General features: G+C 47.2%; 2 protein-coding genes across 3 annotated transcripts; both read right to left on the minus strand.

Annotated features, from left to right (window-relative positions):
• Positions 1–34: 34 nt before the first annotated feature.
• On the minus strand, positions 35–4,408 carry LOC309362417 (prefoldin subunit 6-like). Of its 2 annotated transcripts, XM_081931763.1 has the most exons (5): positions 4,392–4,408; positions 3,707–3,884; positions 2,068–2,138; positions 1,861–1,985; positions 35–253 (listed from the first exon to the last, which is right to left on the minus strand). In XM_081931763.1, the coding sequence occupies exons 2-5, from the start codon at positions 3,768–3,770 to the stop codon at positions 133–135; spliced, it is 381 nt and encodes a 126-aa protein (XP_081787889.1). In that variant the 5' UTR covers positions 3,771–3,884; positions 4,392–4,408; the 3' UTR covers positions 35–132. The 2 variants fall into 2 exon arrangements, with proteins under 2 accessions (XP_081787889.1, XP_081787888.1); XM_081931762.1 differs by lacking the exon at positions 4,392–4,408 and having other exon boundaries at positions 3,707–3,997.
• A 6,037-nt stretch (positions 4,409–10,445) lies between these two features.
• Positions 10,446–14,128, minus strand: LOC309362414 (uncharacterized protein). The gene is made up of 2 exons (XM_081931759.1): positions 13,754–14,128; positions 10,446–11,979 (listed from the first exon to the last, which is right to left on the minus strand). The coding sequence occupies exon 2, from the start codon at positions 11,799–11,801 to the stop codon at positions 10,464–10,466; it is 1,338 nt and encodes a 445-aa protein (XP_081787885.1). The 5' UTR covers positions 11,802–11,979; positions 13,754–14,128; the 3' UTR covers positions 10,446–10,463.
• Positions 14,129–15,306: the final 1,178 nt, after the last annotated feature.

Consider the following 15,306-nt stretch of genomic DNA (forward strand, 5'->3'; position numbering starts at 1 on the left):
AGGAAGGCATCAGCTGAGAGAGAGAGATTTGGGAGACTTGACCCTAGCTTTTATTTCTGCCCAGCGGAGCAGGCCTCGCAACGGTGTCCCCATCCCTCCCCCCACAGTCCAGGAACAGCCCCCCAACTCCCCTCAGGCCTTGACGGCCCCCTTGGCCTGGGCCTTCTGGAACTCCTGCTGCAGCCGCGCCAGCGTCTCCCGCTGCTGGTCCGACTTCTTCTCGTAATCCTGCATCTGGCCCTCGTAGCGCTTGCTGAAACGACAGGACACAGTGGAGGCGGTGTTAGCGCTGGTGGCTTCACAAGCCCCGGGGAGGCCGAGAACACCGCGAGCCCCGCACTGCAAGGGGCTCCGGATAGATGACACCCGGGGAGCCCTCCCAACACTACAGTTCATGGATCCCCAGCAACACGTGTTCAGAGAAGTGACCCCTCTGACAGCAGAGCTGGAACACAGACCTTGCAGCTCGTCTCCTCCTCCTCCTCCTCCTCCCTGAAGTGGCTAGCCAGCTGTCCTTTTATCTTATTTTTAGTTTTTAATTGGTTATAATAATTTATTATTTGTACCCTGCTCATCAGGCTGGGTTTCCCCAGCCACTCTGGCTTCCAACAAAGATTAAAAATACATTAAAATGTCACACATTAAAAACTTCCCTGAACAGGGCTGCCTTCAGATGTCTTCTAAATGTCAGGTAGTTGTTCATCTCTTTGATGGGAGGGCATTCCACAGAGCGGGTGCCACCACCGAGAAGGCCCTCTGCCTGTTTCCCTGTAACTTGGCTTCTCGCAGGGAGGGAACCGCCAGAAGGCCCTCGGAGCTGGACTTCAAGGTCCGGGCAGAACGATAGGGGTGGAGGCACTCCTTCAGGTATACAGGACAGAGGCTGTTTAGGGCTTACAAGGTCAGCACTTTGAATTGTGCTCAGAAATGTACTGGGAGCCAATGTAGGTCTTTCAGCACTGCTGTTATATGGTCTCAGCGGCTGCTCCCAGTCACCAGTCTAGCGGCCGCATTCTGCATTAGTTGCAGTTTTCGGGCAGAAGCGCCGAGTTGCAACCCGTGCATGTGCAGATGCGCCGCTGCGGGTTGTGAACATGCATCCCGCACAGATCACATTCGCAACCCGAGAGTCCACTGTATTTTCATTCATATATATGTGTGTGTGTGTGTATATACATATATACACACACACACACACACATATATACACACCGTATGTGTAATTTTTCTGTTTAACAATTTAGAATATTCATTTAAACCTTAGAATATCAATGATTTCCCTTCTTCTCTTTCCATAGTTCATTTTACATAACACACATCCCTGCACATTTTACATAAACTAAGCAATTCAGTTTTCCATTAGCGCATCCATCAAAACTTATTTACACTGTTGAATTTATCTTAATGCCGCCCACGTTTTCAAGCGCACACAATTTCCCCTATTTTCTTCCCCTTTTTTCTCCTTCCCTTTACTAGAATAATCCCAATAAAATTATGTATACATAAAGTGGTACCTCCGGATATGAACGGGATCCGTTCCGGAGCCCCGTTCGCATCTTGAAGCAAACGCAAGCCGCGTCTGTGCATGTGGCAATTTGCCGCTTCTGCACATGTGTGTGACGTCATTTTGAGCATCTGTGCATGCGTGAGCGGCGAAACCCAGAAGTAACTTAGACATTAGTACTTCTGGGTCACCGTGGATCGCAACAAGAAAGAGCTCAACCTGAAGCAACTTCAACCCAAGGTATGACACTGTGTGTGTGTGTAATATATATATATATGTGTGTGTGTGTGTATATATGTGTGTGTGTGAAAAACTGCAGTAGCAGAGCCTCCCCGCGGGATGGAGGTGGCACTCACATCTCCCCTGCGATGTAGTCCAGCCGTTTCGCGACCGTGGCTTTGGCCTCGTCCATGTCCTGCTTCACCAAGACGGGCCCAATCAGCTTGTAGACGGTGTTGGACGAATCCAACAGGTCCAGCTCCTGCAGAGGAAGGAAAGGTCAGCAGGGAGGGAGGGAGGGGGCTCAAGGGGCGGCTTCTGCAAAGGCTGGGAGGGGGGCTCACCTCCTTCACCACGTTGTTCTCGGTCAGCTGAGCCTCCAGCTTCTGCCGGGCCGTCATGCACTTGCTGATATCTGGATGCGGGGAAGAAGAACGGGCACAGAAATTGATGGACTATGAAGAAAGGGCAAAGGTCACCGGAATAAGAAGAAGCATCAAGAAGATCAAGTTTGTAAGGAAGAATGGAAAGCATTTATAGAGCATTTGCAAAATTACTCTAAAAAAATAAAGACGCTAGCAGGTTTGATATAAATAACGTGCAGTATAAATTTTATACATTTATGTATTTAGAAGAGATTGTAAATAACAATTTGGCTTCACTGGGAAATGCAGGAAATAATATAAAATATAAGGAACCCAAGAAGAGGGGGAAGGGAGTCATAATAAAAGAAATATGGAATATCATTTGTGTTTTAAATTTTTGGTTATTTTTTTCCTTTTTTCTGTACTTTGTAGAAGCTTATAAAATTCTTCTTATTATTCTTCTTATTATTACTACTACTACTATTAATATTAGCGGGGACGAGGAAGAGTTCCCCCCAGTAAAACAAACAAAAAAAGGAAATCCACACAGTTAAAAGTGTAGAACACAGATGGAAAAATATTAGAACCAACACAACATAGACCGGCAGTCCACAGGAATGAATGAAATCCAACCCAAAAGCATAGTATTGGAAGGGACCCCGAGGGTCATCTAGTCCAACCCCCTGCAATGCAGGAATCTCAACTAAAGCATCCATGAGAGATGGCCGCCCAACTTGTGCTTCAAAACCTCCAAGAACTTAACTTTTAAGTGGTCCCAGCTACTTCTTAGTGGGAGGACAAGACGTGACAGGTGTCTAGACAGCACATATAAGAAATGGGGGGGGGACTCCCACATTTTAAATGCAAGCCCAGAACTGAGAGGTGCTGCTATAACGTTCTGGTGCAGGGAAATGAGATTCTGAGGTCCTCTTCTGACTCACTTCCTGAGCCAGCTTCAAGGGCCTTCTGGCGGTTCCGTCATTGCGAGAAGTGAGGTTACAGGGAACCAGGCAGAGGGGCTTCTCGGTTGTGGCGGCCGCCCTGTGGAACGGCCTCCCATCAGACATGAAGGAAATAAGCAGCTATCCTATCTTAAAAAGACATCTGAAGGCAGCCCTGTTTAGGGAAGTTTTTAATATTTAATGCGGTATTGTTTTAACACTCGATTGGGAGCTGCCCAGAGTGGCTGAGGAAACTCAGCCAGATGGGCAGGGTATAAATAAATTATTATTATTATTAGGTCCTTGCATTAATTTACAAAGCCCTGGGCAACTTGGGTCCAGGGTGCTTCAGGGACCGCCTGAACCCTAATTTCCCGCTCAGGTCACCTGCAGGAGCGTCGCTGTTCATTCCCCAAGTTGGTGAGGCCCATTTGGCAACAAGGAGAATCCGAGCCTTTTGGGTTATTGGCCCCGTCCTGTGGAACCCCCTGCCACTGGAGTTCAGCCAGCTTTCAAAGGCCTGATGAGAGCTTTTCTGCTGTCTGATTTCAACTTTTAGAACTTTCATGTACAGCTATTCTAAGGCGCTCTGATACTTTCTTATGAATAGCTGTGTGTGTGTGTGTGTGTGTGTGTGTGTGTGTGTGTGTATAAGGAGAGGTGGTGGTGGAATTTACCTTTCTGCAGCTGCTGGTATTTCTCCAGTTCTCCCTGGAGCTTCTTCTGCAGGGCTTCAGCCATCGCCTCCTTCTCTCAGGCGGCTCAGGAGCAGGGGTGCGGGTGGCACTCTCTGCAGAAAAAGCAAGTAACTGCCAGTGCAGCTTTGCTGGTAGAAAAGCCAAGAGCCCTCAGGAACTAGGAGAAAACACAGGGCAGATCCAGCTGTCAAAGGGCTCTGCTTACGTCCCCCTCAGGGCTCCAGTTTGGAGCAGCCCCTCGCCACCAGCTCCTGGAGTGGGTGGGTGTCTCTATCCTCAAAACAAAAGCCCGTGTGGGAGGACTGAACCCGGGGGGGGGGGTCTGCATGGTGAAGCTGCCCTCTGCCTATGGGTCACCACGGGGGCCGCCCCAACTCTCTGCATTTCCCCCTCCCAGGGGCATTTCCTGACCCCCTCTGGGTGTGTGGAGATGGGGGAAGGGGGCAGCCACCCCCCAGGGTCCCTCCCCACCCAGCTCCCCTTTGCCCCCCACCTCCAATGGATCCCCCCAGGCACCCCTGGAGCCCCCTCCCCACCCAAGCCCCCTCCCCCATTCAGCCCCCCCCAGCACCCATGGCGCCCTCTCCTCGCCCCTTGGTGCCCCCACCCACCTGCCCCTCTTTTTCTGCCCCCACCCCCAACACCTGCCCCCTCCCCGACTCACGTCCCGCTAAAGCCCCTCCTCCCGACCTCTAACCCCAGGAACTTCCGCCCGCAGCGCGTCCGCGTCACCCAGGATCCCCCGCGGTCTCGCTCCTTCCCGCACAGGCGCAGAGGGGCCGCCAGCGCCTTTGGACGCGTCACTTCCGCCCTCCGCCAAGATGGCGGCTTAAAAAACAGTACTGGAACGTAGTCCTAGAGCGGCCGCCTCGGAGACCCGGGTCGACTATGAACACTTCCCCCGCCGCAAAGCATCCCGGGAAGTGTAGTTTGTCCCCAGCGGAGCTCCAGTTCCCGGAGCCCTTGACAAACTACAGTTCCCAGGAGGGGATTTTTTTTGTGGGGGGGGGGAACGGTTGGTTGGAGAAAAGTAAAGTGTTTCTGAATGCATCGTGTGAATGCGACCCACGTGTCTGGCTGGGCCACGTGTAATCGGGTTTGCGCGCTTTTTTTATTGGCTTTCCCCTTCGTTTTTGTTTCTATTATGTATTTTCATGCTGTGAGCCGCCCTGGGATCTTTGAGGACGGGCAGGGTCCAAATTTAATAATGCTAAATAAATAAATTAATAAATGGGCTGTAGCTACGTGTGTGCGTTTGTGTGTAAACTTTGGGGACGCGCATCGCCTCCTGTCTGTCGATAAATAAATAAGCATATGAGGAATTCTCAATGGACTGAGTACTGTTTTTTTAACAGATGTCAAATAATTTTTAAACTTCCCTTTCTGGTTATGAGTTTCCACAAAAAAACAGGATACTGAGTTGGGCCTTGGACAGTCCGATGGAGGGAAGGCACAAGGGCGCATGGACGGAAGTGGGCAGGGCACAGGGTAATCTGTCGCTTTGACTCAGAAGTCAAGGTTTCCTCCGAATTAAGTGGCCAGGATTAAGATCCTGCTGCAGGAAAGAACACCCTCAGGAGGGACATCAGCTGGAACCGAAATCAAGCTTTGATTTGAGGCTGCAATAGCTCTGTTGGTTAGAGCGTGGTGCTCATCATGCCAAGGTTGGGGGTTCAATCCCCGTAAAGGACATCTGAATATTGCTGCAATACTGGGGGTTGGACTAGATGACCCTCAGGGAACTTTTGGAGGTGTTATGAAATGAGTGATGGCGGAGGAATATTTTTGTAGAGCAGGCATAGGCAACCTTTGGCCCTCTAGATGTTTTGGACTACAATTCCCATCATCCTTAGCTAACAAGACCAGTGGTCAGGGATGATGGGAACTGTAGTCCAAAACATCTGGAGGGCCAAAGGTTGCCTATACCTGTGGTAGAGGTATCAGCTTTTCTTAACACAGGCAAAAAGGCACTGTTAGTAGTGATTACATAACTGATTACAAACTTTTTTTTTAATAAATGATCTGATTCAAGGACTGAGAAAATATAGGCCTGTGACCTGCTTCTCAGGTCACAGGCCTATATTCCCCCCTCTTCCTCTTTCTCTCTTGGTCCTCTGCTTCCCTGGCTCCAGATTATTCCACTTTCCTTATGTGCAATAGAAAGGGTGTTTTTTTGGGGGGGGTTCTTCACTGATGCCCCTCCTCCTTATTCCGAATCTACACTCTTGGTGGCACATTTAGAAGTTGGTTCCTTTTGGGATGTATGCATCTGAAATATACTCGGAGTCGAGTGTGGATTTCATGCTCTTTATTCAGCTCATAGTGGTGAGGAGGAATGAAAGTTCCCCCAAAATGTCTGCTTTATATACATTATTTACACAATGGGCCACACGTGATTGGCTAATTCCGGGATTCTCCCGTAGGCCAATCCAAACCCCTGTTACCGGACAATCCGAGGGCTCCCTTGGACAAACAGAGACACCAACCAGAGCAAGTCAGAGCAAAACAGCAGCCAGTAGGCTTGGTCTTCATTAGAAGAAAGACTGTCGCGACAGGGCTCCCACCGCCCACGAGGTGAAGCAAGATGGAAGCCCAGAACAAAGGATGACCCTAACTTTTATTAGTTGCTAATCCCCCAAACTACACCCCCAGAATTACATCATATTTACATCATGATTACATTAGAATGAGGAGGAGTCGAGGAGGGGCTTCACAGGTAATCCGAGTGTCCCGACACCTGGCCAGAGCCTCCTCTCCCCTCCCCACATGAGTCACTCTGTAAAACAAAGGAGAAGGGTGAAGTCTTCCTGCCCCCTGAGGGGAATCCGGTCAGTGGCCTTTGTGAGAGTCCGCGCGAAATACACTAAGATATGCAAGTTATTGTATCCCTGATAGCCCTGTGTCTGAGCCCATCACGAGGGCTATCAAGGTTGTCCTGTCAGCGGGGAAAGGTCGCAGAGTACGTGACTGCTCGGTCAAGGGATTATGGCCACTCCGTCCCAAGTCACCCCCCTTTGATAGTCCTTGTAACATGCAGAGGAATAAAAGTGGTCCGATGAAAATCCGACATACGGCTGATTTTTGGTGAATATAAAACGGCAAAAGACTTTGAAGTTCAAACCAGCTCCAAGTTCAGGAAACAATGTAGCAAGGTCTTGATTGGATCAGTCATGGTTGACTGAACTCGGAAACATTGTATTAGTGAGCTGTCAAACAGGGACGTAGCGAATGCCGGCTGTAGTACCAGTGCAGCCGCCACCAGGGGCGCTGTTCGGCAACAATGATTGGCTGAGGCGGCCGCTGTTTGACCTAGAGTTCAGGCGCCCGGTCTACTCACAGTAAAATGGGGCGAAGCGGAGCGCTTATGGCGAACGGCTGTCAGTCTAGCGCTTCCTTATTTACGGAAGGCTTTTAGGAGATGACCCTCTAAAGGGACATCTCTCGGGCCAGGGAGGGGAGATGCGTGTATGTGTGTGTGGTGCTTGTGCGGTACGCGTGTAGATGGGGGGGTGATTTCCGGTGACACCCCAAAAGCAGGAGCCATGGGGTTGCCACATGGGGACGATGAAGGAAAATGGGGCCACCAAGAGCCTGCCCTGGAGCTCCTCCTTTCCCCTGTTGGAAGTAGACTTTGATAAAAGTATCCCATTATTCAGCTGCATTATGAGGGAGGCTGAAAAAGAAAATTTAAGGTCTTATATATCGATAATAAAGGAGCATGATCAATTAAGTGGTTCCTCACAGGAAAGGGAACATGTACATGCCCTCTGTTCCTAATTACCTTATTTTTCGCTCTATAAGATGCACCAAACCACAAGACGCACCTAGTTTTTGGAGGAGGAAAACAAGAAAAAATATATTCTGAATCTCAGAAGCCAGAACAGCAAGAGGGATCACTGCGAAGTGAAAGCAGCAATCCCTCTTGCTGTTCTGGCTTCTGGGATAGCTGCGCAGCCTGCATTCGCTCCATAAGACGCACACACATTTCCCCTTACTTTTTAGGAGGGAAAAAGTGAGTCTTATAGAGCAAAAAATACGGTACTTTTAAAAAAATCTCTGCATAATAATCCTCCACCCCTTGAGCCACATTTTCCACTCCCCTTTGACCTCGAGAAATTTATGAATCAACTGCACAGTCCCTTTGGCTGAAGGAGGTCCATATTGACCATTTTTTCAGACCCACGTCTGAGTTGTTTCTGGGGTCGTGGGGTTTGTCAGAGAACTACTGACAAGACTGCAGGCTGATGATGTGGACTCTGTACCAGGAAAGCTCACACCACCATTCACCTGTGGTTCTCTTCATAGATTTTGCAGTTATTTTGGAATTTGTGCCACAATTTCAGCTCATGAAAAGTTACAGACGGGAAAATATAACAGGGTTGCTGTGACCTATAATTCATCCAGTACCTCAGGGGACGGCAAGCTTCTCAGCCGATGGGCTGGTCCACGCTCCGCCAGTCAGAGGATGGGCTGGAGTGTGTGCCCATGTGCACTCTTCTGGGTTGGCGTGCACGGAAATAACGACCCAGATGTGCATGGCAATAGCAAGTGTACATGGGTGCATCTCCCGCATGCATGTGCACACGTTATTTCAGGCGCACGTCTGGGTCGGAGGAGTGCCTGTGCACAAGCGCAAAGGCTCCATCACCCGGAAATTGGTCCCCACACTGTGCTGTGCCGGTAAGAAAGGGTGGCGGCGGGTGGCAGGGGTCATCACGGGCCGATCAGACGACTTCTACAGGCTGCTACCGGCCCGTGGGCCATAGGTTGCTAACCTCTGCACTAACTCTTCCTTATGTACAGCCTGTAAATTTGGCAAACTCGCCCACCTTGCCTATAATACTGGCAATCTTTGGCCTGCATATGCACACCTGTGTGTAGAGCCTCCAGCCACAGGCATTGTCTATCATGAAAATGGGTCCTTTGCCCAGGAAGCACCCAAGCTGGAAAGGTTCGTGCATTTACCACCTTTGGATGCAGATGGATTGTATCTCAGCACATGGACATAGCCATGGGGGTAAGGGAGGGGCAGCTGCCAGGGTGGCAGAGGGAGGGGCTGATCCAGGCAAGCCAGCCACAAAGTGGGGTTTCCCACCCCCACCCAGGTGTGCACTGCAAGACCTTATGTGAAGCCCAGAGATGGATCCAGCTTATTGAATCTAATTTCTGCTTTCTTAATACATGTGTTATCTTATTGCCTTTGGATTTCGTATTTAGTCCATTCACATTCCATGTTATTACATTCATCTGTATGGTTTCTCCCCTGTTATTCAGGGAATAGATATTCGAGCTCACAGTGAAACATTTTACACAAACCTGTGTCAACATCCTCTACCCTGGCACATTCCTTCGAGATGCTCAGGCACTGCCTCCTCTTCAATGTGCCACCTCCCCTCCTCATGCAAGTTGTGCAGCGATAACGTTTTATCTGGACACTTCACGTAGCGGAGTATGAGGTGTTGCGACAAAAAATAATTTATAAAATGTAAAGAATATATGTGGTTTGCAATATTACCTTGGGGATGTAAGAAGATTCACACACTCCCCCTCCCTATGTAACATTACAGTACATTAAATCTTACATTACATTTACTACTGTGAGACCCTAACTACATGTCTATACATTAAAGACTGAAACTTTGAATGAAACTCTAATTATATTCCTGACATTTACATGATTTCACCCTTGTCTGAGCTTCTTGAGGTCTTCTTAAGTTTTCCACTATCAGTGAACTTCTTTCCTCACTGCATACATTGAAATGGTCTCTCCCCTTTGAAAGTCCACTGATGTTGTCTGAGGTTTCCACTTCTACTGAAGTTCTTTCCACACACCATGCATTTAAATGCTTTCCTCTGTGGGTCCATTGATGCATATCAAGCTCTGTACTCTGGCTGAGGCTTTTTTTTTATAGATTTAAATTGTTTTTTCCTACGTGAATTCCTTGATGTTTTCTAAGGTTTCAAGTCTCAGTGAAGCTCCTTTTACACTCCATGCATTTATATGGTTTCTCCCCTGTGTGAATCTGTTAATGAATTCTATGTTTTCCTCTCTTTTTCTGGAAATCTATTTATTAAATTTTCCAAATTATTATTTAAATTCACATGCCAATTTAGCACAGTCCATCAACTTAATCTGCCATTCTTCTCTGGTAGGGACTTTGTCTTTTTTCCATATCGGGGCTAATACCATATGCACAGCTGTTGTTGAGTACATAAATAACCTTTCCTGCTCCCTTGAAATTTCTCCACCTATGAGTCCTAAAAGAGAAGCTTCAGTTTTTTAATGTTATTTTAAACATTTTTTTTCCAATTCACTATATATCATTTTCCAAAATGCTTTTACTATCATGCATGTCCACCACATATGACAAATTTAACGTGTTCATCTTTGTAAATCCTTCTAGAAATAATTTATACATTTTAGAAAGTAATTTCATATTATTCTGTCAAACATAATGTGTTCTGGAAGTCTGTTTGACTTCCAAAATGTTCGGATACAAAGCACAACATCTGATTAGCTGCAGGAAGTTCCTGCAACCTATTGGAAGCTGCAGAAGTCGTATCAGATGTTCAGTTCCAAAGAACACGCACAAATCGGAACAATTACTTCCAGGTTTGTGGCGTTTGAGAGCCACAACGTTCAATTTGCAAGGCGTTCAGGATCCAAGATACGACTGTATATGGTTTCTCCCTTGTGTGAATCCATTGATGAAAGATCTTTCCGCACTCCATACATTTACATGGTTTCTCCCATGTGAATCCGTTGGTGTGTTTTAAGTGCTCTATTATAAGTGAAGCTCTTTCCACACTCTGTACATTTATATGGTTTCTCCCCTGTGTGAATTCGTTGATGAATTCTAAGTGTTCCACTGTCACTGAAGCTCTTTCCACACTCCATGCATTTAAATGGTTTTTCCCCTGTGTGAGTTCGATGATGGATTCTAAGTGTTTCACTCCGATTAAACCTCTTTCCGCACTCCATGCATTCAAATGGTTTCTCCCCCGTGTGAGTTCGATGATGTACACGAAGGTGTGAAATGTCCCTGAAGTTCTTTCCACAATCCATGCATTTAAATGGTTTCTCATCTACGTGAGTTCGTTCATGTGAACGAAGCTGTGAAATGTCCCTGAAGTTCTTTCCACACTCCATGCACTTAAATGGCTTCTCCCCTGTGTGAGTTCGTTCATGTGACCGAAGGTGTGAACTATTAGTGAAGTTCATTCCACACTGCATGCATTTAAATGGTTTCTCCCCTGTGTGGGTCCTTTGATGCCTTCTATAGCTTGAACTCTGACTGAAGCTCTTTCCACACTCCATACATTCAAATGGTTTCTCCCCTGTGTGAATCCGTTGATGTTTTCTAAGTGTTCTATTATCACTGAAGCTCTTTCCACACTCCGTACATTTATATGGTTTCTCCCCTGTGTGAATCCGTTGGTGAACTCTAAGAGTTCCACCATCACTGAAGCTCTTTCCACACTCCATACATTTATATGGTTTCACCCCTGTGTGAATTTGTTGGTGTGCGTGAAGGTGCGACCTCTCTCTGAAGCTCTTTCCACACTCCATACATTCAAATGGTTTCTCCCCTGTGTGAATCCGATGGTGTTTTTTAAGTGTTCTATAATCAGTAAAGCTCATTCCACACTCCATACATTTATATGGTTTCTCTCCTGTGTGAATCCGTTGATGAACTCTAAGCGTTCCACTGTCCCTGAAGCTCTTTCCACACTCCATGCATTGAAAGGCTTTCTCCCCTGTGTGAGTTCGCTGATGCGCGTGAAGGTGTGGCCTCTGTCTGAAGCTCTTTTCACACTCCATACACTCAAATGCTTTCTCCCCTGTGTGAGTTTGTTGATGCGCATGAAGGTGTGACCTCTGTGTGAAGTTCTTACCACATTCCCTACATTTAAATGGTTTCTCTCCTGTGTGAGTTCGTTGATGTCTTCTAAGTGTTCCGCTACCAGTGAAGCTTTTCCCACACTCCACACATTTAAATGGTTTATTCCCTGTGTTAGTCTGTTGATGTTTTCCAGGCATTCCACTATCACTGAAGCTTTTTCCACGCTCCATAGCCTGAAATGGTTTCTCCACTCTTTGAGTTCATTGATGTGAAGTTTGTGTGTTCATTGACTGAATCACATTGCATTTAAATTGTTTCTTTGTTAAGCCTAAGGAAATTTCAGGTGTCCCCCCAGAATTCTGACTGTCTTCTCCACTGCTTTCTTTGGAGTGCATGGAACATAAACTCCTGTTCGTGTTTCAAAGAAGAAAACAAAAGAATATGAAGCACATAAAGTTCAATTAGCACCTTCTCCTATTTTTACATCTCGTACATCCTTCCATGTCCCCCCCCACATGTCATAGAATCATAGAACTGGAGAGTTGGAAGAGACCCTGGGGGCCATCTAATCCAACCCCCAGCAGTGCAGAAATGTCCATGAACACTAATCCTCCAGCTGCGGGCCATATTTTTCCTCAATCAATCTCTATATGTTTCTTTTTCTTTTTAAATTGAATGTTATTAAGCAAAACAAATCTTAAAATGCACACAGAACATACAGTACTAACATACATCCTATACAATCTGTACAATATAAAGATTGTGAAAAGTATAAATAAATAAAAGAAAATACAAACAACAGACAAAAAAGTAGACGTAGTAAAAGTATAAGCAGAAAAGGAACTCACTCACAGAAGCAATACCTTTTTTTAAAAAATGCAATACGGAAGGACAATGGGCAACTTACAGAGATATTCTGGAATTTTTGGAAGAAAAAATAAAATTGAAAAAACAGGATGAGATGGGACGTGTGGTGGCAGATTGGTTTCAATACTATCAAATCGTCTTGTTTAGACAAGATAAAAGGAGAGGTTTATTTTACTCAAAATTTGAAAGAGCTGTTATTGCGAGTAAAGAGAAACCGATTTCCAAAATGTACAAGATGCTATCAGAATGGGAAATTAAGAACAAACTGGTAAAATCAGCAATGATACACTGGGTCAGAAATATAGGTCATAATTAGAGCTGGGCGATATATTGGTATATTGTCCAAGACTGGCTTGAAGTTTACATCGTGATAACTGTTTCCTAATACTGAGCTGGCAATATATTACAAATGACAATGTGTGCAAGGGCTAGGCGATACCTGTTTTTCAACATTGCGATAACTTACCAGCTAAACACTGTAATGTTAGTAGCACTGCTAAATATTGCAGTGCTATTAGGAGATAAAGATCGTAATGTTATCATTACCAAAACTCACAATATCACTTGCGGTTTATCACCAGCAAAACCTCACAATATCACCTGCTAAACGTTGCCATGTTATCAGCAGCTAAACATTTAAATCAGCCACAAGGTCTGAAATAGGGGTGGAACTGTACAGAGGAGAGCAGCACAATGTCCTTGCAATTGCTATTACCTAGGGGTCTAAAATGGATAAATGACAATATTATCAATCATCATCTCAGTGGGACTTTTGGGTTTGGCCTTGGCTAGCAAATGGTGGTATTCAGGACAATCCAAAGTATGGAAATGAGTCCTAGTGAATACATATAACCTGGTAGTGTCATCAGGGAAGGGGGGCAGAAGGGGGGTCAGGGGTGCTGGAAGGGGAGGGGTCTCTGTCGAGGCTCCTCCCCTTCCATTAACCCTTCCCTGGACTCCCTCTCCCCGTTTCCCCAGCCAGGCGCCCCACGACCCCAGGGATTCCTGCCAGGGGGAAGCCGGGAGAATGGGGGGCCTCAGCCCCACCCCCAGCCCTGCTTGGGGTCCTCCTTCCCCTTCCCGCCCAGGCGTCCGGGGGGGGGGGCAGCTGAGCATCTCTCGGCCCCCCAGGAAAGAGAAAGGGGAGTCTGGCGGTGCTGCTGCTCCCCAGGAGATCTTGCAAGGCCAGCCCTGCAGGTGTTGGCCCCCCCCTTCCCACCTGGGTCGGGGCCCCTGTCGACGGGCCCCAGGGGGTCTCTTTGTCCTCCCCTCTTATCCCCCCTCCCCTATTCCCCCCCCTTCTCTCCCTCTTTACCTCTTGGTCCTCCGCCTCCCTGGCTCCAGATTAGTCCGCTTTCCTTGTCTGCAATAGAAAGGGATTTGGGGGGGGGGATCTTCACTGACGCCCCTCCTCCCTATTCCGAATCTACACTTTTGGCGGCACATTTAGCAGCGACACTTCCGGTTCCTTTTGGGATTCGCTTGCCCCTAGAGCTACTTAGTAGAGAGCAGCCCCTCCCTGTGTTGGGATGGGAAGCGGACGGGACGGCGCTGCCTCTGGGGGCTCCATGGGGACATGGCCCCCCTCCTTCCTCCTCCCCACAGCAGGGGGGCGAGATGGCTGCGGGGGGGGCATCATATATGGGGGTGACCTGGGTTTGGGGGGGGAGAGAAGGACGTGGTTTTCAATCTACAAGCAGAACGGTTGGGAGGGGAGAGGATGGGGGTGAAAAGGAAGGAAGCCCCCCAACTTCTTTCTTAGGATCAGGAGAGTGGGGGAGGGGCTGATCCAGGGAAGCCAAAGGGGGGTCACTCCCTCCCTCCCCCGCCCAAGTTTGCCTTTCAAGGTCCTCTGTGAAGTCCAGAGATGGAGCCAGCCTCTGGGGGTGGGAAGAGACATGGGGCTGTCTGAGAGAGGGGGGGTCTCCTTTCTTTCCCCTGCCTCCCCACAGAGAGAGGGGAGAGGATGGAGCTTCCGTGAAGGTCTGGGGGGCATACGGACCCCATATAAGATCCATGGGCAGGAGAACCCCAGGCAGCCCCCTCGGGCCGTTGCTAAGGGGTGGGGAGGCGCAAAATCGGCTTAAAAATATGTCCATAAAAATGTCTATGAAGAAAAATACCGAGTATTACCTCATAAGTTTTTAATAGAGGGTGAATTAAACGGGTGGAGAGGGTTGGGGTTGGAAGAGAGGCAGAGAGTCCGACAAAAGAAGAATGGCAGACAAATTTAATGGACTACGCAGAATTAGACAAAATGACAGGAAGGATTCGAAACCTGCAGGACCAGAGATTTACAGAAGATTGGAAGAAATATACGAATTATCTGATGTGCAGCTGTAACCAACAAATTAGGCTAGTAGGACTACAAGAAGTGTGTAAGGAGAAATGTATGAAGCATTGCAAGTTAGAGAAAGAGTAGTGATAATTAGTTATTAACTAAACGTAATGGAAGAAGTGGGAAATGTGTATTTAGAGATTAGATTGGATAATTTTCAGATGAAATTGATGGCAGTCAAAAAATTGCATAAGATGTTAAAATATGTTTAATTACTGTTGAAAATGATATGTTGAAAATTAATTTTAAAAATTATATTAAAAAAGGAAGTGGCAGAAAAAGAGCTAAGGTAAAGGTAAAAAGGTAAAAGACCCCTGGAAGGTTAATTCCAGTCAAAAGCGACTATGGGGTGTGGCGCTCATCTCTCTTCCAGGCTGAGGGAGCTGGTGTTTGAACTGAATGGAATTTTATTATTACGGTCACATACCAGGTCCAGCTCACTTACAATATCAGGAAAATCATAAAACACAAGAGGAATACATTGAAGCCGGTATTTGTCCACAGACAGCTTTCTGGGTCATGTGGCCAGC

The sequence above is a fragment of the Podarcis melisellensis genome (assembly GCF_964234715.1).
Source record: "Podarcis melisellensis genome assembly, contig: HAP1_SCAFFOLD_190, whole genome shotgun sequence".
In the NCBI taxonomy this organism is placed as follows: Eukaryota; Metazoa; Chordata; class Lepidosauria; order Squamata; family Lacertidae; genus Podarcis; species Podarcis melisellensis.

What these genes read in the sequence shown, in the direction of transcription:
- LOC309362417 (XM_081931763.1), bottom strand. Translation starts at nt 3,770, where the DNA reads ATGGCTGAAGCCCTGCAGAAGAAGCTCCAGGGAGAACTGGAGAAATAC. An exon ending in AGAACAACGTGGTGAAGGAG is followed by an intron (nt 1,986 to 2,067) that starts GTGAGCCCCCCT and finishes CTTCCTCTGCAG; the next exon opens with GAGCTGGACCTGTTGGATTC. An exon ending in GACTACATCGCAGGGGAGAT is followed by an intron (nt 254 to 1,860) that starts GTGAGTGCCACC and finishes CTGTCGTTTCAG; the next exon opens with CAAGCGCTACGAGGGCCAGA.
- LOC309362414 (XM_081931759.1), bottom strand. Translation starts at nt 11,801, where the DNA reads ATGGAGCGTGGAAAAAGCTTCAGTGATAGTGGAATGCCTGGAAAACAT.